Source organism: Scatophagus argus, chromosome 12, assembly GCF_020382885.2.
Source record: "Scatophagus argus isolate fScaArg1 chromosome 12, fScaArg1.pri, whole genome shotgun sequence".
Lineage (NCBI taxonomy): Eukaryota > Metazoa > Chordata > Actinopteri > Scatophagidae > Scatophagus > Scatophagus argus.
This window is the reverse complement of record NC_058504.1, coordinates 12,278,508-12,303,199: the sequence shown is the minus strand read 5'-3', so window position 1 is coordinate 12,303,199 and position 24,692 is coordinate 12,278,508. Positions and strand designations below refer to the sequence as shown.

The window sequence follows — 24,692 nt, the reverse complement described above, 5'->3', positions numbered from 1 at the left end:
TTTACTGGACCACTGGTACCTCCCTGCACAATGGATGGAAAGGAGGGAAAGAGAGAGATAAGGGTAAGCAATAATGGGGACAAATAAGGAAGCATCCTGTTCGCTATTTCTGCACAACTTCCTGTCCCAGCCCTCAGAATTTGTGAAATAATATAACAGGGTGGAACCAATGACATATCTGTCTCTGTACATACTCAACTAGAAAAAGTAAGGGTGATAAACAATATTTAACAGTTGAGAAAATGAGCGTAAAGAGTAAGTGAGAAAAATTCATGTTGCATTATATTTTAATATATTTCCACTGAAGATTGACGACAGAAACGCACAGGGGCAGAAGTTCGTTTAAAAGATTAAGACAGGCAAAAGTGAACTGCCATTGGCCAGACTAGCAGATTTACTCCATTGAACTGAATGGACTCAAAACCTATTGAAGGCCTTTGACAAACATATGAGAGGCTGAAATTGAATGCTGTTAACATTCAATAGCTTCAGACAACATACAAATGCACAGAGGTATGCTGAAAGTTCTTCTCTGAATAAGGGGAAATAAGTATAACGAAAAATGACGCACCGAGAAACAAAATGCGCAGTTTCCAATATAATCTCTCTGTATTGCACTGAACGACACATGCATGGGAGCATAATGCCTTTAAGCAAACACAAACCACAAGACGTGATGTTATGCTCAAATAACACAAAAACAGTCAGCTGACAAGAAAGAGTCATGATGACACTGACATTTTTTTCTAAGAGTGTAAGTCGGCTGGTGACTGACTAGCATTCATCATGAGTGCCATTGTCAAATGTTAAGCATGGCCACAGTAAGACTTAACAAGACTGTGAATTTGGTTGTTGTGGCAAAGCAAACAAAACAAAGCAACATTTTTTACCAGCTGCATGGCTGCTGTTATAGAAAGTCAGTGAATTAATCGGTCAGGAAAGCAGCTGCTTATGGAAAATATAGTAGTTACTGAAAGTTGGCAAAATGTATTGTGTTGTATAACGTATAAAGTTCTTTTAGCACAAAATATGTAATTTTACAATGGCTGAGATTTGTGATCATTTTCATTTTCTCTAATTTACAAGCCTGGGGCCACCGGGCCAACAATAAATAAACAAATAAATAACCAAATTAAATTTCTACTGCCAAAAAATAATGCCCTTAATCACAAAAAACATATTACATCAGTTCATTTATTTGTCTGGCTACAAGTAAATCCCGTTTCTGTATTGATTGGTGCATGGATTAATAGCTGAAAGTATACAGACTTTGTTGCCTGATGCAACATACTAGGTTGGACACCCCACAGACTACTCATCAGTGAGATGTCTCAAAACAATATAGTCATTAGGTACTTGATGTACTGTAATCAGAGGACACGAGTTCACAAAATCAGTCATGTCTGAGTCTGACATAAAACAACCATTCAGGTGAAGGTGAGATTCCATTGTAATTACGGTATTTCAATGGTGTAGAGACTCTGCATTCCTCTGTGTGCCTGCCCAAACAAATTGGTCACTGGAACTTTTATTACACAACTCCGCTCTCACATCTAGTCAGAACAGGCTTCAGCAAATCAAACACAGTCCTCAGCTGAGCCAACAGCTGTTCCTTTCTGATCTGTAAAATACAGTGAAAACAGAGCAAGCACTCTAATCATCACGCTCATCTATGGCAGATTATTCCGACAGGGATCTTAATCCCATCTACATACTGGTGTCTGAACAGAGAATTGGTCTAATCTCAAAGTGATAAGTACTTTAAGTAGTGAGAGGAAGGTATCTGAAACTGTTGCCAGAAATTAATTTCACAGCATCTAAGAAGAAAGTCTCATGAAGGAGTATGTTATTCTATCATATGTCTCATTAAGTTAACAGTTTGCAGGGAAAATTCCTACTGGATAGCTAAACTAGGGTTGTCAGGAGGATCAAAGTATTAATCATTTTCAATATATACTTAAAACAATAAAATATCTGCATTTGATAGTATTGTAAGTACAAAAGTTATAAAAAAATGTGTATGTGTTCAGTGACTTTTTTTGAACCAGCACCGTGTGCAGGTTATTAATTTAAAAAAAAGAAGAAAAGTATCACAGAAGATATTAACTGTCAACTTTTTTAACATCAGTATTTTATCAAGTATTGTGACAACCTTACACAGATCTGCTTCCTGTGCATTAAAACTCAATAGGATATTTAACACGGAGCCAGTTCAAGGATCAGTTGAAGTTTATGAAGTCACCTGAGAGGGAGACCAAAGAGGACACCTTTACAACAGTCAATATACGAGGTAAAAAGGGTGTGAATGAGAAAGGCAGCGCTGTTTTGTGTAAGCTACAATCATTTGTGTTAGCAGTCAGAAAGGGAAGTGGGTGGAAGAGAGGAAGGAGGCTTGGTGGATAGACAGACCTGGGTGTCATCCCTGAGAGTGTGAAACTGAATAATTAATTTCCTCAAGATACGGCTAAGAGATAGAGTATAAATAATAAATAGAAAGGGGCCTAAAATAGAGCCCTGAGGAGTATCACTAGTAAGTGGAAAGGACTGTGATCTGAAATCTTTAAGATGGACAAACTGAGAGATGAGATCAAAACCAGAGGCGCCAATGACTGCAGCAGAAGGTAGTCTGATTAATGCTGATTTATCACGTTCCGGTGCCCTTTGACCCGTTCCAGTCACAGTTACTTTGTAACATGATGGAGGCAGACAAGAACAGGCTGTTTGGTCCCATGAAAGGCACACTTACATTTAAAAAACATACAGACCTTACAGTTGACAGGACAGACAGTTCCTTGCAGTTTCTGCAGTAAGGAATTTTTAAAAAGAGGATTGCAATGGGCTGCAGGCCCGTTTTGGTGGTAAAGGACAGGAGGTGTAGCAAAGGCTTTACAGGTAGCAAAATGTAGATAGAAAAATGTCCTGATTCTGAAATAAAAGAGACACTGAACTTTAAACTCTGTGTCAATTATTCATTGATTCACCCATCTGACAAAATTCATTTGAACTGAAATATTTTTAATACTTTCACAGAATTTCAATGAATTAATTCGTCACAGTTAATTAGAATAATTTTTTAATCCCTTGACAGCCCTAATTTTAATGTTAATTTTGATGGAAATTACCTTTGCAATGGAAGAAGCTTTCAAGCTTGAAAGCACTGAGGTCATTCCTACTGACAACCAAATAACACTTATTAAATATTAAATTCACGATCATCAAATATATTAAATCAGTGATTTGGCTGTGACCACATGAGCAACATGTTCATACATACAAGGAGTGCAGTAGCAGTTTCCTGCTCTGTGTGATTAAACACCTCTCAGTCCTTTAACTGAGGTTTCAGAGTCAACTCAGTAATTTAAGCTTTCCATACCCATGACACCACCTGTTACTTGTTACTGTACTGTAACGCCCACTCATGAGCATTTTCTGCCTTACTACCTTACTCTTTTGCTTTTGTCAAACAATCTTCTCTCCCCCTGAACTTTTCTCTCCCTCTCTGTCTCCCCCAGTCCCTGCTCATTGATGGCTCACTTGCTTTCCCTTGCTCAGCCTTCCTCTCTAAAATACTCCCGTTCACTCTGAGCCAAGAGGCCCCTGGCACTAGAAGTCCATTAACCACTCCAGTTTCATGCTGGCACTCAGTCATCCCATTCTTGAGCTCACAGTATGCTCTTCTTCTCCTGAGACGTTGAGAACAGGAAACTGCGTGTCTGTGTGTGCCGAGGTGCATGTGTGTGTCGGAGGAATAGAACAGACATACATTAAAAGGGCAAAAGAGACTCACTCTGTACCAAAGCAAATTTTTAACCACTGCATGTGACGCAAACTACTTGAGCCAGACTCTGTGACTAAAGAGTTATGACTCGACTGGTGTCATTTATGGCCTGACTTTAAATTAAGCATTTGCTGAGGTGGTTCCCCCAGGAAGTAGGTGCACTGCTGCACAAAGACACATGCAGTGACAGGATTTTATGCTTGAAAGAGGGTGCACTTATCTTTGCAACTAATCAGGCCTTATATGATGAACACAAACTGCATTTGACACATTTGGCAAATCCATGCTCATGGGCGACGACTGGAGTATAAACCCCTGATACCAATGAGTCAATGCAAATGAGTCATAAAAACAGAGAGAAACAACTGGTGCATCATTTTAATTATGGTTGTTCTTGTTGTGACTGATGGTGATTGAGTGTGCTGCATCATTTTAATTAGGGGGTGGGTAATATATATCCATACGGTCTGTATCAAGATACTAAAACTAAGAATATCTGTGCACTTACAATCCAATTACATAGGAATTATGCATCTAAATGTTTTTTTACATATATTTTCCTCTTGAAATTCAAATTCACATAATCATAATCATCAGTGACAGAAAATAATCAACTGAAATCACTTGCATTATCATTTATTAACACTACAAAAGTACTTCAACAGGTAGGCTGAGGTTGCATGCGTCAGCAAGTCAGCATATTTTCCAAATTTATGAATAGTCAACAACAGAGAAAACTACATGCTACACAGACACTCATTTGAGGCTTCTCTGTTTGGTAACACCTACAACAGATTGGCTACAAAGCAAGGCATCCTCTCATGCAGCTTAAAATCTCTGAAAAGAGAGTCCAAAATCCAAGCTATGCTATAAAGATACACCGATTGTGGCATTCTGGATGACTACAATACAGATGTTTAAAATAACAATTAACACATGAAAATGATATTGTTATTTTTCAACCCACTACTCCATGACAAAAAAAATTCTATTTATAATAATATATAAGATACTATTGTATTATACTTAAAAACTGATGACAGGGATGGCACAAGCCAACAGTTCATCAATGTGCCAGCACAAATTCGATGTGACACAACAGATAAATCTCAGCCACTGCCATCCATGAATGTCATCCTTACAAGGTAGCACTTAACAAGGTGAATATCAGCTGATACCAATTTTCTGCCAACAAATCAGTATAATCCTACAACGGTGTCATCACATTGACAATATGAAATGCTAGTAACTACTAAATAACAAATCGAGCTGTGACAGGAATGCAAAGATGTACCAGACACCCCATAAGAGCAGCCTCAAGCTGCACAACTCACTCAAAATATTGGCAGTTGATCTCCTTGATAACTAACAATAAAAAAGGCTGCTTGAGAGAATCAGAAAATCTTCCTTCCAAAAACAGATAACCTGCTAAAAACAACAAGATGTCCCAGAGACAGAATTTGTGATCTACAGTTCACCTTGTATCCCAAACAACTGTCCAAGGCAGTGATCCCTGGCTAATCCACACTGTGCCTGCCTGCTGGGTTGAGGCCGCCTGTTTATGTCAACAGCATTCACAGATGCTGATCCTTTCTGTCTCTCTGTGGGCCTGAAGAACACAGATAGCGCTTCAGGGAGCAAAGCTAATATGACCTGCTTTTGGCTTCAAACAAAATACATGGATCATCCATTACAGAGGCCCCTATAAGCACAACTAATCATGTTAAGCATTCCTGTGAAACAAAACTACAGGTTACATGTGTCAAAAAAACAGCCAGTGTCTGAACTGAGATGTGCACACACTCACACACGTACTGACAGGGGTTCATGTTGGGGTTAGACAACACTGATGCACTGAATGTTGATAGGGCTGAATATAAAAAAACACAAATATCCACCTGCCATAAATTGTGCACGTTGCAAACAACCACGGTATTTGTCGGAATGTCAAATTTAGTCAAAGTGGCAGTTCTGTGGCACAGTTCCAACAGCATAACATAAAAAAAATCAATTCTGTCTCAGGGTCATCCAAAAACTGTAACCGTGCAACAAACGGATGCAACACCAAATATTAAGCTGACTGCAGAACTAGGGCATCAGTACTTGATCCCTTTAATATGTGTAACACATATTTATGTCACTAAAGTCGTACACATCGCATCACGTTATTACTACTATTATGTCCGAGTAGAAACAAAAAAAGGGGAGATTGCTTAAGATAACTTAATAGTTGAGTTGAGAAAAGATAGTTGTGAGAGACAACACTGTAGATCAAACATGCCACACATTATTCACACCCATTTATCTCTTTCTGAATATTGTGTTGTACTAAAAATTCTGCCATACTTCAAATTCAAATAGAGTTAGTTGTGTACTGAAGTCAAGGCCTTTCTATAATTCCATCCATTTCTCTGCAGTTCTGTTTTAGATACACCATATATGAATACAGTTATAGTATAATATGGCCCATTTTCACTACTCCAAAGACTGTTAGCTTGCTAATGTTGACTGCCTCTAATAATGTGTCAGTACTTGTGATCAAAACCACGTCGCTCACGAAAATAAACTACAAACTCCCACCAGTACTGCTTGGCATACATGCTATTGGGCCTTTGCCCCAGAGGTTCTATTTACATGAAAAGGTTCAAAAGCCACATCAAACTGTTCTGTAAGCAACTGTGTGTTGCATACTGTTGTCCTGCCAACACAACATTAAACACCTTGTGGTTTAAACAAGGAAGTTTCTGAGTGGAACCAATAAAGGCCCTGAAAACTCTCTGAAAATAAGTACACACGTGTGCTCGTAGGATATTTACTCGGTAACCAGATGTGTTCTTCGGGCATCCTCTATGGTTACCATTTGTCAGTGTGTGCAATATCAGTTTTCATCTGTTGCTAGACCTGTCCAAGAGGTTAAGTTACACAACAGCATTTACTGGCTGATGACAAACATCATTACTGATGATGGTTACTGCTCTGCTCTCATCAAGACACAACACTGAATCACACATGCTGACTGAGCTAGCATGATGTCATTGTGATTAAGTCACCTTGAGAAAATGTGCCAATGCCACACCTTACTGTAGAAAGTTAGTTACTTCACCTGACAGAATCCTGTTCACATGTTTTAGTTTTGCCAGTATAAAGTTTTTAAGTGCACACTCTCTGTAAAAATAACATAATTACTTTGCATATACGCTTGTACAAATGGATGAGGCTTTATGGTTTGTAAAATAATAAATAAAAATAATAGCAAAACTTTCAAGTCATTTGTTAACACGTTGCAACTTCTCAACACTGCACAGTGCAAGTCCTTAAAGCTGAGGAGACAACAACTTCCTCATATGATGACACTGAGGGTGACCCATAACATGAATCCAACAGGTCAACACTGCAAGCTTCCTGACAGCTGTTGCAAAGCTTCAGGCGTTACAGTAAATGCAGGTATGGTGGTAGTTTTTCGCTTTGTAGCTTCATGTGAAACATGAGAGGAAGGTAAGAAAATGTAACCACCAGTGTAGTTAGGTGCCATATTTTTGAGACAACGTACGCAACCAGCATAAAGGTACAACATGTTAAACCCATGGGATACTCACAAATTTCTTTTTCCCATCTCCATCCTCATAGTTCTTCTTTGATTTTTTGTCCTTCTTAGCACCAGCGGCTGAGGCGGAATTCCCCGTGTTGGGATCCATATTTAAAAGTTAATCCTTTGAGTTGACTTAGATATCAAAATGAACCTGTTGGTGGTAATCCCCTTAAACTCAAACGTAAAAAAAAGCAAATGATCCCTTGGACGATGTTTAGTAATTCGCGAAAAAGACAACTGTTATTTCCTTTGGGCCTTGGTTAGTCCCCTGGCTACCTAGCCACAATTAGCTATTGATTTGGTAGAAAGCCAACTACACGGGACGAACCTCTCGCTAGCCGCCTGCCTGTATCACCGAAGGAGGGAAATTCAAAGCACAATCCCAATCGCTTGGGATGAAAAGTACTAAAACAGCCCGCTGCGTTTCTAAAACACAAACAAGAAGTTCACTCGACTGATATCTACGTGTAACAGAGTGCTAAGATTAAATAATGTGAACTTTAAGTCCCGAAAGTTTGAGGCACTAACTGTGCTAACGTTAGCTTTAGCTAGGCTAGCTTGTTTGGCTACGGTAGGTAACGTCTCCGTGGGGGGAAAAAAATAAAAAACTTTCCACTTCCACGAGTTGTTTCGGTGACTACGGCACGGGCGACGAGTTGACGTTACGGATGAATTGACCCGACCTCGTCTCCCAAATTAGTTTCCATAACTGCTACAACTTTAGTTTAACTTTTTAACCCCGGAATGACAGTGAAGAATGGGCTGCGTCTTAGCATTGGAGTCTTCCTGTTCTTTGACAGTACGGTCAGAGCTGGTTGGGGAGGAGCCTATTCTGCACAACTACACCTGAGAGGATTTAACTGACACCGCCGACATGACTGCACAGATCTGTGGGCTTAGAAATCATCACAATTCCAAGAAAGTAAAAAGGAAGACTAGTCTAACTGCTGATTAAACATGTCAGACTTCCATAGTAGCGTTTCAATGGGATCATTGTTTATGGCTTGTGTTCATAACTTGACTTAACGAATAATGTTGCAATATGTTGCATCATAATTTATGTCATAATTAAAGATATTTCATTTCATACACAGAAGAAGAGCACAACTACCCAGAAAGTCGATTCGAATGTAAAATGAGCAGTGTAGTAGACAGTATAAAGTTAAACTAATTGTTCATACTGGAAATGGTCGAGTAGTTCTACAGTTCACCTTTTTTCTATTATTTGATTCATGACGTAAAGCATAAACGCTGTATCCTATAAGACAGCATGTGTGTTTAAAGACCAGTCTAGTGTTTTCTCTTCCACAGGCCTTGCCACAGTTTCTTACCTTCTCTCTGTGACACACATTGCTGCCTCCTTGACACTTCGTTTTAGATGTAAGCTAAGATACGTCCACTCGGTTATCTAAAGTTACATTCTTTTTTGTATTTCGTAAAAAAGATGTTCCAGTCTGTGTGGTTATGGCACATTGTCATTGTATTTTATACTGTAATCTGTGCAAACAAATCATCAGACTTGGGGCGCCACCAAGCGGTGGCAGGCGTTGCAGTGTCACAAGGGTTAATACAGCATGTCATTCCAGTAGGAAGCAATTGTGATGTACTCTATTTAACATCGTTCTCTAAAAATAATCTCATTGCTTTCTCAAATGCAATTGGCGATGGGTGGCCAGAAAAATGCAAGGCGTTTGCAGCAAAAGAATGAATTAAGAAGGCGCATGGCCCATTCTTGTGAATATGCTGACTAAATCGACCCAATTCTTAGCAGAACCACCATGTAGTTTTCCTGTCATTACAAGTCCAATACTCCAGTCAGATGCGGTCTTCTGTCCCCCTCTTGTAATGTCTGATTTCAGCATTTCTTGGATCCAGAGGATATTTTGATTACATACCACAGATAACAATAATCACCGTGTTTTGGCTCGTCACGGGAACGTCACATCTCATGTGAAGCATCCAGGGGTCACTTTCAGAGAAATTCTTTGACTTAAGTTCTCTTCTCTTTGAGATATAATGTCCCATACTTCAAATGCAGTGTTTCTCTTACCTCTCAGACATACGCGAACCTGTGCGCGCACACACGCACGCACGCACACACACACACACACACGGGAACAGGATTACAGAGATAGGCTCATCTGTCTGTCTCGGCATTTGAGAAATGTTTTCCAACAACAAGATTGGAGAGGATTTGCGCATAACCGGTGGCACTGAAACCGACAACAGCTTGGTTTATCGCACAGGTCTCGGTATAAAATAAAGCCTTGAGTCTTCATTCTCTGGGATATTGGCTCTATAAATTGTAGGGGGAAGGTTAATTAAAAGTGAAAGTGCACGATGGTGGCATCCTCGTAAAAACGCCCCTATACGTTAGAGATGATTAACTGTTGGCCCCTCACATCAGCAACTGCAGTGCCATCTTCAGCGTCGCCATTCATAAACAGCTGAATAGACGAAAAGACTTCAAAATACGCTGAATATCTTTATGTGTATAGAGGCCTACACTCTGCTGTTTAATTACCATTTTACAATGGGCAAAGGGGTGGAAATTGTGTGTTGGTTTCATAATTTCACAAGACAAAACAGTTAAGTGACAGATATACGAAATATTTTATATACAAACTACTGTAGACTCTTTCACATTTCCACGAAAATAATTCATTTTGCCAGGTCCACTGTGAAATAGCTGTGAATTTGGACACAAACCTCAGTGTCAAATTTCTAAGCAACTATTATTATTATAAGGTTGGGAATATACTGAAGAGGAATAAACATTTTGTTTCCACATTGCAGTGCCTCAGGGCCACAAGAGGGATTTCAGGGCACTTTCATTTAATTAGCCACCAGGTCGATCAGGAGTTAAACTGTTATCTCTCCACCTGCAGTAGGACCACACACACGACGCCATTGACTTACTATCATTTTGAGATGGGGCTGTGGATTTAGAGTAATGTGGGCAACATTTGCCGAAATCGAAATCCTGATTAATCATCTTAGGTTTTATTAACAATTCCAGGATATTTAGGCCTTCAAATGCCTCCAACACAACACATAAACTTCAACAACTTCATATGTCCGTGTAGCAGCAGTTCAGGGGTGGTTGACCAGTCAGTCACTGAAATCCACACAGCAGTTTCACTAGAGAGCCAGAGTCTCAGAGATTTGTCCTGATGCCCTACTTGTAGGAGGTCCGGGCCTCTCTCAGCGACCTATCATATGGCATGGAGGCGAAGAAAGAGTTCCGGAGCTGACAGTTGATGAAGAACACAATGAGCAGCACCAGCAGGAAGAGAAGTAGGCACATGACTATGTATGTGATCAGGTCCGGTTTGTGCAGCTCGCCCTCCCGGAGCCCTCCTCCCCCTCGCCCCGTGGTGGGTCTCAGAAGAGCGGCCACGCTGACCGAGCCGCCGTGGGAGGCGTTTAGGGAAGAGGGGGCGTGCGTGGAGGACTGGGCCATGAGCACCAGATCGAAGTCTGGGGTGTTGGTAGAGTTGAGGAGGATCTGCCTCAGCATGGCGCTCCGCGGGCTCACCGGCTGCGTCGGTCGGCTGGAGGACGGAAAGACACGGAGAAGGTTATATGGGCTAGTGAACCTGCCTTTGTTTAGTGTGGGTGTCCTATTTCTGATGCAAAAAACAAGGAAAGCAAAAAGGGAATGGGGAGCGATTCCTGTAAATTCGGGAACAACCTTGTCGGATAGAAATACAGAAAATATAACCATCCCAAAATACATTTACGTCTGGCAAGGTCACGGAAAAACTCCATCCATCACAGATGATCTACAAAATGTGCGCAAATCATGTAGCTAATGTTGCCATAAGTGATTCTAAAAACACATTAAATCAGCTGGAGTCACTGTTAGGAGCAGACTACAGATTCCTTGAAATGCCATAGGACATTGTCATTTTGTTCTTTGTGGAATCCCACTGTTAAATCAACCCAAGCGCAAGGGAGTTACTTACTTTGGTGTGCGCTGCGAAGAATTCCGCAGGTGAGCTGGAAAAGACAAAACCCTGGCTCCGCATTCCTCAGCGTCCCCGACTCTGTCCACTCCAGCCCCTCCGAGGACGCGCTGTGGAGACTCAGCGAGTCGATAGCTTCAAATGTGCGCCTACAGACCATATGTCAGCTGAGCGGATTATTAACGCGCTGTATCCCGTCACATTAAACCGAAATGACCAAACCAAACGTATCAGCACAGTTCAGGGTCCCAGTGAAAGAGCACATTACCAATTCCACTTGTTGGCTGTTTACATCCAAATCGTCCTGCTGCTGCGCGTGTGGTTGTGCACGGGCAGCCTTATCGCAGGCAACTGCAGCGATATCCAAATGGCCCTAGAGTCTGTGAGAGGTGGAGAAGTTCAGCGGCGATCGCTAGGGCGCACACACACACACACACACACACACACACACACACGTCTCCTTGTGCGTCGTCGTGCGCAATACAAGATCGTCTATGCCTGTGCGTACCGGGCACAGCTTTGCTCGTTCTTTTATCCAGCAAGGAGTGTGGGGTAGATTCTACCGACAGCCTGCCCTCACAGGATTATCTATTCAGTATGACTAAGATGAGATGAAAAGGGGGATTGAAGGAGAACAAAACACAGCAGCACACCGGGTCATGAACAGCTTTCCATCTTCGTCCTGGGTTGCGTGTGTATGACAGAGCCAAAGAGGAGAAACACATACAGAAATAGTGTGTGTGTGTGTGTGTATGAGAGAGAGAGAGAGAGAGAGAGAGAGAGAGAGAGAGAAAGGAGGGGGCTGGAAGCACGTCACCTGACAGGGATATGTTTTACTGTAAAGAGAGAGTCACTATCTATCTATCTATCTATCTATCTATCTATCGACCGATCTATCTATCTATCTATCGACCGATCTATCTATCTATCTATCTACAGTATCTGTCATATTATTTGAAAGTGATGAGAAAAAGTTGAGTCAGAGCCATTTCTGGGTCAGTGTGGGGAATGTCTCACAGGAGTGATGAGAGAACTGGAAAGGGTGTGAGATTGGTTAGGGTGTGAGAACTCAAATGGGTGATTAAATTTTGGAGAACCAAGTTGTCCATTGTCTGAGTCATTCAAAGCGCCGGATATCCGAGCACAAATGTCAATCCATGTCCGTTAGGAAACACTTCAGGAGCAGCGGAACTGCTCTCGAGGCACAAGCATCGCAGTTTATGCGTTTACAACATACATGTGTTTTCACTCTGTGAAACAGGTTTGACACTGGGGCTAGACACTGAAGGTGCTTGAAGATGGAAAACAGGAAGCCAGTTTGCTCTTACATGATGCCTCACACAAGCACATGCATACAAAGGACCAGACCCTAAAAGCTCTGCCGATCTGTTTCATATTCATCTGCACCTGCTCTGTCACAATAGAATGGCTGGCAAGCATAGAGGGCAAGGACAGAGGGACACACATACACATACACGCACACCCACACACAAACACTGCAGCAAAAAATACTGTAAACATCCCCAAATTGGAAAACAACTTTGATACCACATGTACATATACACAAACAGAGAGTTTGTGTTTCAGAGTTGAGGCAAACTAGTTTACAAATAACAAATAGGCCTACCTAGTGGTGTCCTGGTGTCCCAGATCAACTTTGTGTCCAAAAGTAAAGAGGATTACAGTGGACCAGAGTTTAGTGCAATGTGCATGCCACATGAGAAATCTAAATACAGCCAAAAGCCTTGTTTACATACATTGAGGGATAGCAATAATTGTGACGGCTAAGGAGATTACTGTTTGTTATTGCTTTTTGGATGTGGCACCCGTTCCCTGTGTTGCTATGGGCTTGCTGCTATCCTCATCCCCATCATACATTCACACACACACACACACTCACACAAATACACAAATGCAAGTCCGGCAAAAAAATGGCAAATCCAAAGACATACAAAGGAAATCTGACCCAATTTGCCAGAAAAATTGTATGTGTGCCTTCAAGTGATGATGTTGCAGTGTTAGATGAGGAAATTCCATTGGGACATTGCGATCAAACCTAACTCACGCATCGTAACCAGGTGACATGGTTTAGCTGGAAAAGAAAGAAAGAAAGAAAGAAAGGGAACAAACTGGTTGTGATATACCATGGTATATACGTTGATTAATGCTGTGACTAGTTTTCAGGCTTTGCTCACTAGCTTTAGCCCATGGCAATGGAATTTTAATTAGAGGTTTTGGATTGTAATTCTTCACCACTCAAGGCTTCATTAAGAGTCTTAACCCTGCTCAACAATGTCAAACTTCATGTCAGACAAAACAGTGACCTCTCCCCTTATGAGTTTGTTCACCTGCTCACCCTGCGTGTCCTACATTTATACAAACAAATAGGAACACAACATGCACATCACTGGCTATTTTTCATTGTGTCTTTGCCTCACTAATTCCCTTTCTTTCTTTTCCATTTCTCTGTTGTGTGGTCTGTTTGTCTCAGCTCTCGTCATGTCTCTTTGTGTCCCTTCTTCTCCCTCTCTTTCTCTCTCTCTCTACACCCCTTTCTCAATCTCTTTCTTTTTCTTAATCCTTTTAATCCAAAAAAAATAATAATAATAAAAAACAAGTCATCCATGAAGCACTCAGAGCTCCAAAAGTAGATAAACAAGAAAACTGCAAGTTCTTTGGATTTCTTTTTGAGTTTGGCAATGTTGTTTCACAAGATGGATAAGAAAAAAAAAAAAAAAAACGAGACAGAGAAGTGCTTACAAGAAGCTTAATGAGGCTGCTGATGAGACATAACCAAAGCAAATGGCAGGCCATGCAAGTCAGCGTGGATTATGTGTAGTTTGCACACACTATAGCCACACCACTCTCCCTTTCTTTCATCACATACACACTGAAAGAACACACAATGGCACACACTCCTCTGCACTGTCAGCTAACTGTAGAATTTGGTCTGCTCAGGGGTAATTATTTTATTACTCTTTTTCTACTCATTATATCCAGGAGGGAAAGGATCAACGTTTTGAAAATCCTCCCTCCAAGCCTTTTGCCCCTGTTTTACATTATTAAGTTTCATTCACCTCAAATTATGCTACGTCAAGTGAGGGTGATTTAAAGAGCACTAACAAAAACGGCAGTAATCTGTGCTCACAGCAAGTCTTTTGCTTCCGCCGTTATTGCTAATTCCTTTGAGACAAAATTGCTTGAGTCTACAGAGTTTTGTTTATTTTTGCTTCATGAAAGAGTAATATTGTTTTGTTGCTTTCCTCAGCATGAGCTCCGCAGTGCCATGGAGTCATTCACTGCACAGGCAGGAGTCCAGCAGTCACCCAGATATCCTGTCTATAGTCTTTCCATCTCTGCTTTTCACTCCTTTTCTGGCAGGCTGCCCCATAAGTAACAGTGCTGCCAAAGCTCCAAAACCATTTATAATCAATATATCTAAACAATGCTACTGTCTTGTCTTGTTTGGGAAGATAGACACAGACACAAAGACACACACATACACATACACATAGAGTCTGATAGCATCGATACTGCCAGACAGTCTTTCCCGACTAAAACACACAAGAGCCAGAGAGTGAAAGATTATGAGAGCATTGTTGTGCACGCTCCTACATTTCCCGCACACAAACACACTCACACACTCACACAAGATATTTGGCATGTATAAACCACAGCAGTCGCATACACACACGGCTACGCACGTACATAAACAGAGGCAGAATGACAAAGGCATACAACACATACAATATACAAGCTAACATGTGTCATAACAGTTCATAACACACACACACAATAAGATCACAAATGACGACAGAAGCGGCTAGGACTCTTTCATTTCTTGTGTCAATACAATTCTATTTTCTGTCTGACTGCTTTCCAACAAGAATCTTAAACAAACACAGGACCAATAGGCAAATGTCTCCCCGCTCTCATTTTCTGTAATTGTCTTCATTTTCTTCTAACGATTTCCTCTTTAACCTCTGTGGAAAAATCAGCCTGCAAAAAACAGGATTTCTCCCTGCCAGTGCATCAACCGCCCCCATTGGCAGAAATCAGTCGCTCTACAATTAGTCACTTGATTATCTCGCCAGAACACTAAATGCTGCTTCTCATCTGAGGGAGGCATTAAAGGAGAGGCATTTACTTTCTCTCACAGTGAAAATGATGAATGGATACTCAAAATGACCAGCAGCTGTCACGTAACCACCGAAACACGCGGGTAGACGCAGACTCCCCTCTACATGTTAAATTATACATGCAGTAAATATGCGTATTACAGTCATTCAGATCATATTCTGTGAGGCCAAAATTTGAACCTGCAGTTTATTTATGTGGTGGCACAGGTTTTCAGATCCTTTAGCTAAAGAAATGTGCCAATACCATACTGTTAAAATATTCTAAGACCTGCATTGAAAATGTTAGGTAAATAAATGTATCTACGTATATTCAGGAAGTAAATACCAAAAGTAAAGTGGATAATTATTACTCATTAATACAAAAGCAGAATTTTACTATACTAAGATGGAGTGCAACAAATTATTATTTTCATTATGTATTAATCAGCTGATTGTTTTTTAGGTTTTGAAATATTTTTTGCATGAGAAATTACTACTAACGATTATTTAGAACAGCTGCTTAGCCGTACTTGTACTGCTGGGTAGTTTAATTTAAAACAAAACATCATATTTTATAGGTGCTTCACATGTTTTGTGTACAAAAACTTTTGCGCAAAGAGTAAAGTTATCCAATAAATGGAGGAGTACAGTATTTGTCTCTTATGTAGTGGAGAAGAAGAATATAGGGAAAGGAAAGGGAAAGACACAAATAGAGTACAAGTACATGGAAATACACAGAAAAATGACAAGGAACTACTTTCAAGTGAAGTTACAGCAAAATCAGTATCCTCTAACCATTAACTTTTGTTCAAGTGTGACACATTTTGCCAATGTACATTTTTTATTTTTCCTCTAAAACATGTTTTGCTGCATTTTTAAGATCAAATATACAGTTTACATCACTATATACACAGTGCAGGCTCAGATCCCAGTGCAGGTCAAGTGGTCTCTCAGTTTAGAGCAAATAAAGCGACTCAGCCAGTACAGGCGACTACGTATTTCAAAGTGGGAGCTTGAGGACTGTAAACAAACAAGTAGATGAGTTGAGATGCTGAGTTTCATCTAGCTTCTCTTTTACCTTCTTTTTCATCTGCACTTCTAATGTGAATAATTTCAGGGTGGTTGTCTTGGGGATCAGTGGAGGAGGTTTTTGGGAGGGAATTAAGGGAGGGAGTGCCCCAGGAAAATGAGTGCTCGTCTGAGTGTGAGGAGGTTTCTCTGGTCCAGTAACTGCTGTGATAGAGCAGAGACTCTTCCCAGAAGCCCAAGATATGCAAAACACGATGAAATGGAAGAAGGAGGGCAGGAGGACGTGTGCAGTAAAAGAGGGGAGGAGTGGAAGGGATCAGATCGAGTGGGAAATAACAAAACCAGCATTCCCTGTAAGACGTAGTCTCTGATTCCACTGTGTGTGTGTGTAGTTCTGCTGCCTGTAGGCTAAGTCTGAATGAGGAGGAGGTGGAAACAACTACCCTGTTTCGAGTGTTACTAAGGTCACCGCCAAGTGTGATTCAGGCAAAACTAATGATGCATAAAAGGTGAAAAGAAAAGAGATTAAAGCACCTGCGCAGAGACAAACAGGAATCAACAGAGAAGAAAATGGTTGCTTAGACAGACATAAACAAACAGCTTATTAACAAAGATGGATAAACAAACAGCAAACAGAAAAGGTTGACTGAGTGAGAGAGAGAGAGCTAAGGCAAAAAAAAAAAAAGGCAAAAAAGAACCTAACACCGAGAAGAACAAAAGGAAAGAAAAGCAAAGTGAGTCAGAAGATGAATGATGGTGCAACAGTTATGGCTAACCCATAAAAGGGAAACTATGTTGTAGGTACATAAATACACTGAGGGGAAATGTTGCTGTATATGACGAGCAGCAGCACAGGGATTGTTATAAACATAACTTCCTCTCTATGTCTCACTCATTCTCCTTTCACACTCACATGCAGCTCTTACAACAGGCACTGAACGGGAGAATATTTGCAATCCAGGAAACATTGTAGCTGTCCCCATATTGTGTTCCATATCCATCATTCACAGTCGTCAAAAAGACTGAGACAAAGATCCAACAGTGGACATGATAAGAACACGGAGGATGGCAACGGTGAAAGTGCTATAGTGATATAGTAAGTAGTAGTAGTAATATCATTATAGTAATATAATGAGCAAAATGCTTCTAAAAATGACAAAATGACACAAAGCTGTGATGCAGAGGATGACGATGAATATGATGATGATGGGACATCTTGTCAGCAGAAGCACGGATATTTCAGTGGAATAAATTCACATCTTAGCAGAGGAATTCATTTATCCTGATGCTTCAAGAAGAATGTTGATGAACAACACAGGTGAACCCTGCCATGTCATCCCAGTTCTCTGTCTAACTGAAAAGGTCATACAAGGCCTCAGTTTTTGCGTTATGGACATAACCTACATGTGTGCTTGTTCAGTTGGGAGTTGTGATCTAAACCTCTGCCTTACTTCCTCACATCGCAGGTCTTCTGTCTGTCATGAGACTCCTCTAATCTTGTTGACAAGGACAGGTCCCCTTTCTCCTGGACTGTTAAGAGGCTGTTTTACCCTCTCTGAACACTTTATCTCCTCTGTGTCTGCATGACCCAGTGTAACAGCTAAAGATTGATCGTACACTTTTGATGTAAACCCTTGCTGTGTAAGAGGATACAGACTCACTAAATGGAAAACTCCTTCACAATAATGCCAGCTGTCTGAGTCTGAGCATTTCTGGGATAAGGGATATTCTGATACTGTTTATGCCATGACATGAAATTTGGAAAAATAAGTTTTGTTTTTTTTTTTGTGAAACAATTGTGCGTTCCTGGGACATTGTTAGCCACATATTACTATGGTGGTTGCACAATTCAGGTATTAAGAGTAATTCTTCTTTTGAATTATCTTATGGTGTGTTGAACTTCTTGAGTAACACTCTTTCTTAAAATAAATCTTCATAAATCAATGAGGTTTACCATGAGAAAATGAAAGAACCTGCAAGAAAAAACTGATTTTGTTTTGAAAGGTTGAAAAACTCAAGAAATATAGATCCCATGCTCCATGGTAGCTCACCTGTGAAAGTGCCTGTCATGTATTAAAGCTGAGTCCTCACCACCTCTGTCCTGTCTTTGTCTAGCTGTCACTCTCATAAAGCAGAAATGCCTACAACTAATCTTAAAAAAACAAACAAACAACCAAAAAAAACCCCAAAACAATACAAATGTTGATCCTGACATCATCAATAGAACCAATGCGGCATCTTAAATCCTAAATCCCACAAAGGAAATATTTTCTACTTGAGGTGCTATTCCCTCAAATCCCTCAGAGTGCAGGGTTGGCTCAAATTAGGCAGGTAAAGGATTAAAACAGGTTCAAATAGGTTTAATTGTTCCTTAGATTTGATTAAACGAAAGGTCACAGACTGCAGGCTCAATTAATCCATACTGTACACCAAGAAGCATCAAGCTTCCTAATAAACAGGTTCTATGAATTACCCTGCAAAGCATCGAAACACCAAGGTGGGTGGTGGGGGGGTTAATCATCCCAGGTGGTAGGTACACACCTGAAACATTATCTTGTACGTGTGTGCTGTGTCATACTCTCCACTGGCAATTATGAGTGCAATCATGGCTGCCATTCTCAGAGCTGCCTCGAGGGTCGGCTGAGCCACCTGGAGGGCTTGTCAGGAAGTTGTCATATCAATCCCCTCACCCGTCTTGATCCAGTGCACTGCGGCTTTGAAGGATTTGTAAACACTAGATGAGTCTTTTCTTTTGATAGCCTCCCCAAAAGCCCCTTCCTTCTCCACTCCATCAGTCTTCTGACTGCTCCAGAAATTAGATATTGGCGCTTCACCAATGATGGCAACTCTTTAAAGCAAAAAGTTTCAGCACTATGGATTTATCATTTGTCATGTCAAAGAACTAAAAGTGGGTGAACAGGTTAAATGATATTCTTATGACTGTAATAAAGATTTCATTTTTATATAGGATTGTAAGACATCTTTATGCTCTACAATCATCTTTTAGTATATTTAAGAGTCTTGTCCTGATTAGATCCTCTCCTGAGGGCTTTCTTCTAAAGAGATATTGTGATAAAGTACTGAGACAGCTCAAGAAGGTGATTGATGGGAGCTACATCCCTGTTTGAGTGTGTGCAGAAGCGATGAATTACACATGGCCATCCACGAGATTTTTTGAGTTTGAGTCCTCTCGTGTCTTAATGCCTCTATTAATATGTGGGTGTAAGCTTCTATTTATTTGTCGAACAAGTTAACATTCACTATTTAAACAGTAGTGTTTATGACAGACAGTCTGGTGCGTGAGTGTGCATGCGTATGTGAGTATTCACGTCTCAATGGATGTGTGTGATGTGTGTGTATTTCTGGCAACGAGAGGGCACTTGAGCCCACCTACGTGTGTGTTCAAACTTCTAATAATACACAAGCAAGGGTACGCTGCTATGTATGAGTGTGTTAATACAAGCAAGCATATTTTATATATGAGAGCATACTGCCAAGTTTGTCTCCTGAGGGGGCTTCCAGGCAGTAGGCAGGAGGCACATTGGAGAGGGAGTCTAATCTCCAAATCTCTGGAATCCCTGTTTTTTCAGAGGCAGGAGGTCACATCGCTCACTGCTCTGCCAGGAGAGACAGAAACAGTGACAGACAGATGGAGGAGAGAGGGAGGGAGCAAAGATGAAGAGGAGGAGGAGAGAGAGAGAAAGAGGGAGAGGGAAGGCAGGCTGCAAACACCTCCATGTGTTGGGCCTCTGGGAAAAATTACACCACAGAAGGGATGTCAGTTATACTGGTGATCTAAGACACCCACATACAAACACACACACACAAATACACACACACTCATTGACGGAGCGTGTTACTGAGTAACAACCTTAAGGCCAAAACTCATATATAAAGAGGGAGAGCACTGAAGGAAATCAGATAATAGATAATTTCCCGTGAAGTTCCAAAAGAACATCTCCCTCGGACTGACTTTGTTGCTATGGAGATAGTCCAGTAAGGATTCTGTCTGCTGTTTATGTGTGTGTGTGTGTGTGTGTGTTTGTGTGCTGTACAGCATTTCTCGGATTGAATTAAGTCTTCTTTCTTTTGAGACAGTGTTTTGGCATTTCTGCTTTACTCGCCTGCATATATATCACAGCAGTGAGTGATGGGGAGGAGAGAGGAAGAGTGGAGGAAACAGAGGAGGAGGATGTGACAAAGGTTACAAACCAGCCTCAACAATGCACTAAGGAAATAATGCTCATCTGAGCGTACCCAAGCCTGTAATTGTGGTTATTGTAGAGCATTTGCTTAAAGCTGCGCCTGCCAACACTTCAGCTAAAAATATAACCAACACAACACACAACTGGAATCGTATTGTGAGTTGTTGGAATGTGTGGTCAATGTTGACTGAAACCCAAATGCAAAATCCCAAACTTTATTTTAAAACAAACAGTAGAATTTGTGTATAAGCTCCTCCTGAAGTGAAAGCAGAACTCGCCGATGAAGGCTACACCCAACTTAAAAACATTTCCTTCACCACCGACATCATCAGCACACAGAGGACATTGCAAGCCCAGTGTTTACATTTCAGTGGTTCACAATACGTGATTTATGGGTATAAAAGTCCTCTAGACTCTAAATACCTACCTGCAGTTGTCATAAGTGGCCATCAACATATTGGCTTAAATAGTTTTTTTTTAAACATTAAACAAAAGGCAACATAAGTGTGAAACAGTGCTGATCAAAACATTTCCCTTGAATGACACTTTTTACATGAACCGCCAGTGATGAAAAAAAAGGTCACAAAAAGAAACAAAGGCACCCAAAATCTGTTGACACTTGCCATATTCTAAAAGACAGCCATGTAAGGTAAGATTCAGTGACAACTTCACAGGATTTGTTAGGCTTTGTGTAATGGCTGACTAGACAATAAAAGGAAGCCTTTCAGTGACAGCCTGAAACAGTGCAGAGAGAGTGGTGAGTGAATGTTATGGAGTAACTGAGGCCTAATAAACATCTGGACATATACTAGAACGAAGTGTTTATAGTGCTGCATTAGAGGGCAGCTTTCAGGATGTCTCTGACACGCCAAGCATTTAGGTGAGGTCAACACACACACACACACACACACACACACACACACACACATGCATGGCTCAACTGCACGCGTGCACACACACACACTTCAGGACTTTCTTTAGACAGTGATATACTCTTAAACACACATAATCCTTGTCACATTAGGGGGCTTGTACTTCTGCTTTGGGGATGGTAGCGGTAGAGCTACCTGCTAGTCTCACTGACCCAGAAATGTGTTGTGATTTATTTAGGTGCGAAGTGCAGAATGAACACTTATATTTACATGGCCTATTGTGAACCTATTCGACTGTTTCTGGACTTGCAATGTTTTGTATTTTGTTTGTATAGTATTTTGCTTTGCTTGTTTTTGAGTATGCAGTTTTTACGACTCTTTCTGGGCTCTACATTCAGTAATATTTTGCACAGATATTTTGGTTCTTTGGATTTTGTGCACAGTGTAGAGAGCAGTTGCAGTTGTGGACCTGTAAATCCCACTGAGACATTATATGTCAAACTGGGAAATAAAATAAGAAAACAAAAATCAATGACACTTAAAACACAAATCTTGTAATGCTTAATCACTGGCAGTGACAGAGTCCTTTTTGGGAGACAGCCTTTGTGTGCGCATGTGGCCTTTTGTATTAACTGTTTAGTTAGTAAAGTAAAAGTTGTGCTGAGCTGCACATTGTTGAAGAGATTTGTGTGAATGGCAAAAGCAACTCTGAAAACTGTACGGGGCCATCCAACATTGTCTCCGAAGTTCGTTTCGCCCTTAGTGACGTCCTCTTTCATGATTAACAGGTTACCATTAAATTGTGGTTGACTCATACTAAAATATGAATAATATTTGTCTTCAAAAGATGAGCGTTGGATTTCCTAACTCCTCTTGCCTTTTAAAAATTGCATGACTTTCTTTTTGCTTCTCCTTTGAACATACAGCAGTAACAGGTCACATAACATAAATATCCATTTAACTAGTGCGTAGCTGCTGACACAGCTGGAGTGCATAGCGTGTGATTGGTGCCACTGTTTACAGGATGTTATCAGCATGGATGGTCACTTTTTTGTCATTATAGTTATCTTTATATTTATTGTTACAGGTATGGATGGCCCTTAATATAATATTAAATCATCATATATAATCATCATACATATGGATGTGTATAATTGCACTGTGTGTAAATATAGATTTAGTGCAGTTTGAGTCCTTCTGCTGCTGCCCAAATGCTTGTTTGAAGAGCATTTGTACTGAATGTGTACATTTGTGCGTGTGTGTGAGAGAGCGAGAACTTTGTGTGTGCATGTATACCATTGCCAAAGTGGTGCAGAGCTGCACTGCAGGGACATGTTTGGTTTTTCTCAAGTGCCTGCCATCAACTGAGGGCCACTAATGGGGACAAACAGTCAATATTTAGAGTCATTCAATGTGATCCAACTCCACCTGTCAGCACACGCATACAAACTACTTTAATGATTAAACAAGCAGTTTAGAGCGTATTCTCTTTAATTCAAGGATCAAAAATATGACAATATACAGTACAAGATTTTGCTTTGATCAGTATTTCTTGCGTACAAGTTAAAAATACATTATTTCAGGTAATTTTGTCTTTCAGAAGGTTGTAGTCTTAAAACCTTCTTGAAGGAATCTTTTCATTTCCGTTCTGCAAACAGAAAATAGTTAGCTGCTCTTTCACTCTCAGACATAAACAGTACAAATAAATAAAGACACAAGTCCCACTATGCATTTCAAACAAAAAATTGACTAAACAAACTTTTTATTCGGTCACTATAGATTGAAAAACTCTTATCTCTAAAAAGTCAACTTTTTCAATTATGTTTAAAGTGGTGCTAAGAAATGTGCTACATTTAGATACATTATTTATGGTAATGACTCATCTCACAGTCTTGCAAGTTAAGGTTTTACTGTAATGTATGATGATATAATGAGCAAGATCTGATTTGTGTTGATGTTAAACAACAGCTCTCTAACTGTGTTAATCGTTGCAGTCAGCAGATTCTTACCCACAGAACTAAGGAGATTTGATAGCATCCACACAGTAACAGCAAAATAAAATTATGGTGTTTTAACTTGATTATATTTTGCTTTTTAAAGGGATAAAAGGAATTGGATGGAGTATTCTAATTATATGAATCCACAGCAGAGCCCTTGCAGGAACCCATTCAATCCGACCATTAAATTTAAATTACCTAAACTGTCTCACATTTTGAAATTAGTGACTAGCGTTGTGAGAGGACGGGATATTGCTGTTTTCCAGAAGCAGTGGGAAACTGAACGGCAAGCCATCAAGTAAGAGGATTTTAGAAATTACTGGAGCATTCTAACTAGAAATAATAATCTGAACAACTATTTTTTGTTGTCAAAATCCATAAACAGGCCGCTGTTACTCGAAGTGCTGATACTACGACTGATCCCACAGGTCAACATAATCTTCAGCACCCTAATTGTATCTACATATGTATATAGATTGTTATAGATGAGATTTTCCACTTAGCACAATGAAAAAGATTTCATTTCTAACTTGCAGAATTAGCAGATCATTATTGGGATCCTATTTTGTCTATGCTCTGGCTAAAGTAACAATTCAGCTTTTATCTACTCATTCTCACGTCAGTCAAATCACTGCTGAAGTCTAATGCAGCCGGTTAGCTCACGCAGCAGTATGTCATATAAATCTCCAAAAGAAAAACACGACCATAAAATTGCTCCACGTTGCTTCTGCAGCAGAATCCCAGTGTTTCATAGCCAAACGATTGCACTGTTGTTCCAAAATTGCACATCTCGCTATGTACCTCTATATCTGTGTTTTCTCATCTCACTAATGTCTGGATTCCCTGAAGCAGACAGAGGGATTTTTCTGCCCTAATGTGCTCTTCATAAAAATCAACCTCCTGCATTTTACAGTTGTAAACACAACTCCTCCAGGACATGTAGCTTTTTGGTTACTCTTTTCAAAAATGTGACACTTTGTGCTGCAAAGGCACAACAAGAAGGAGAATATCCACGACAGGTATCTAGTACATATTTAATGTGTGTATTGGCTTGAGATCTTTCAAATATGAATGAGGCATGGACTTTTCTTATTTGTTTTTGTATGTCCTTTCACTATGTGCTATCCATGAGTCGG

The 24,692-nt window shown here is 40.3% G+C and overlaps 2 protein-coding genes across 3 annotated transcripts in view; both read right to left on the bottom strand.

Moving 5' to 3' along the window:
* LOC124068671 (protein diaphanous homolog 1-like) overlaps nt 1–8,187 on the bottom strand; it is an 88,131-nt gene extending 79,944 nt beyond the window's left edge. For both annotated transcript variants that reach the window (XM_046407073.1, XM_046407074.1), the window contains exon 1: nt 7,375–8,187. In XM_046407073.1, coding sequence (XP_046263029.1) covers nt 7,375–7,473 — 99 coding nt within the window. In that variant the 5' untranslated portion in view covers nt 7,474–8,187. The remainder of the gene's footprint in view (nt 1–7,374) is intronic.
* A 2,172-nt stretch (nt 8,188–10,359) lies between these two features.
* On the bottom strand, nt 10,360–12,015 carry LOC124068352 (small integral membrane protein 32-like). Its single transcript, XM_046406544.1, has 2 exons — nt 11,336–12,015; nt 10,360–10,921 (listed from the first exon to the last, which is right to left on the bottom strand). Exon 2 carries the CDS (start codon nt 10,885–10,887, stop codon nt 10,546–10,548), a length of 342 nt encoding a protein of 113 aa, XP_046262500.1. The 5' UTR covers nt 10,888–10,921; nt 11,336–12,015; the 3' UTR covers nt 10,360–10,545.
* Nucleotides 12,016–24,692: the final 12,677 nt, after the last annotated feature.

Bases quoted from the DNA above. Each gene is read 5' to 3' on its own strand.
- LOC124068352 (XM_046406544.1), bottom strand. From the start codon at position 10,887: ATGCTGAGGCAGATCCTCCTCAACTCTACCAACACCCCAGACTTCGAT.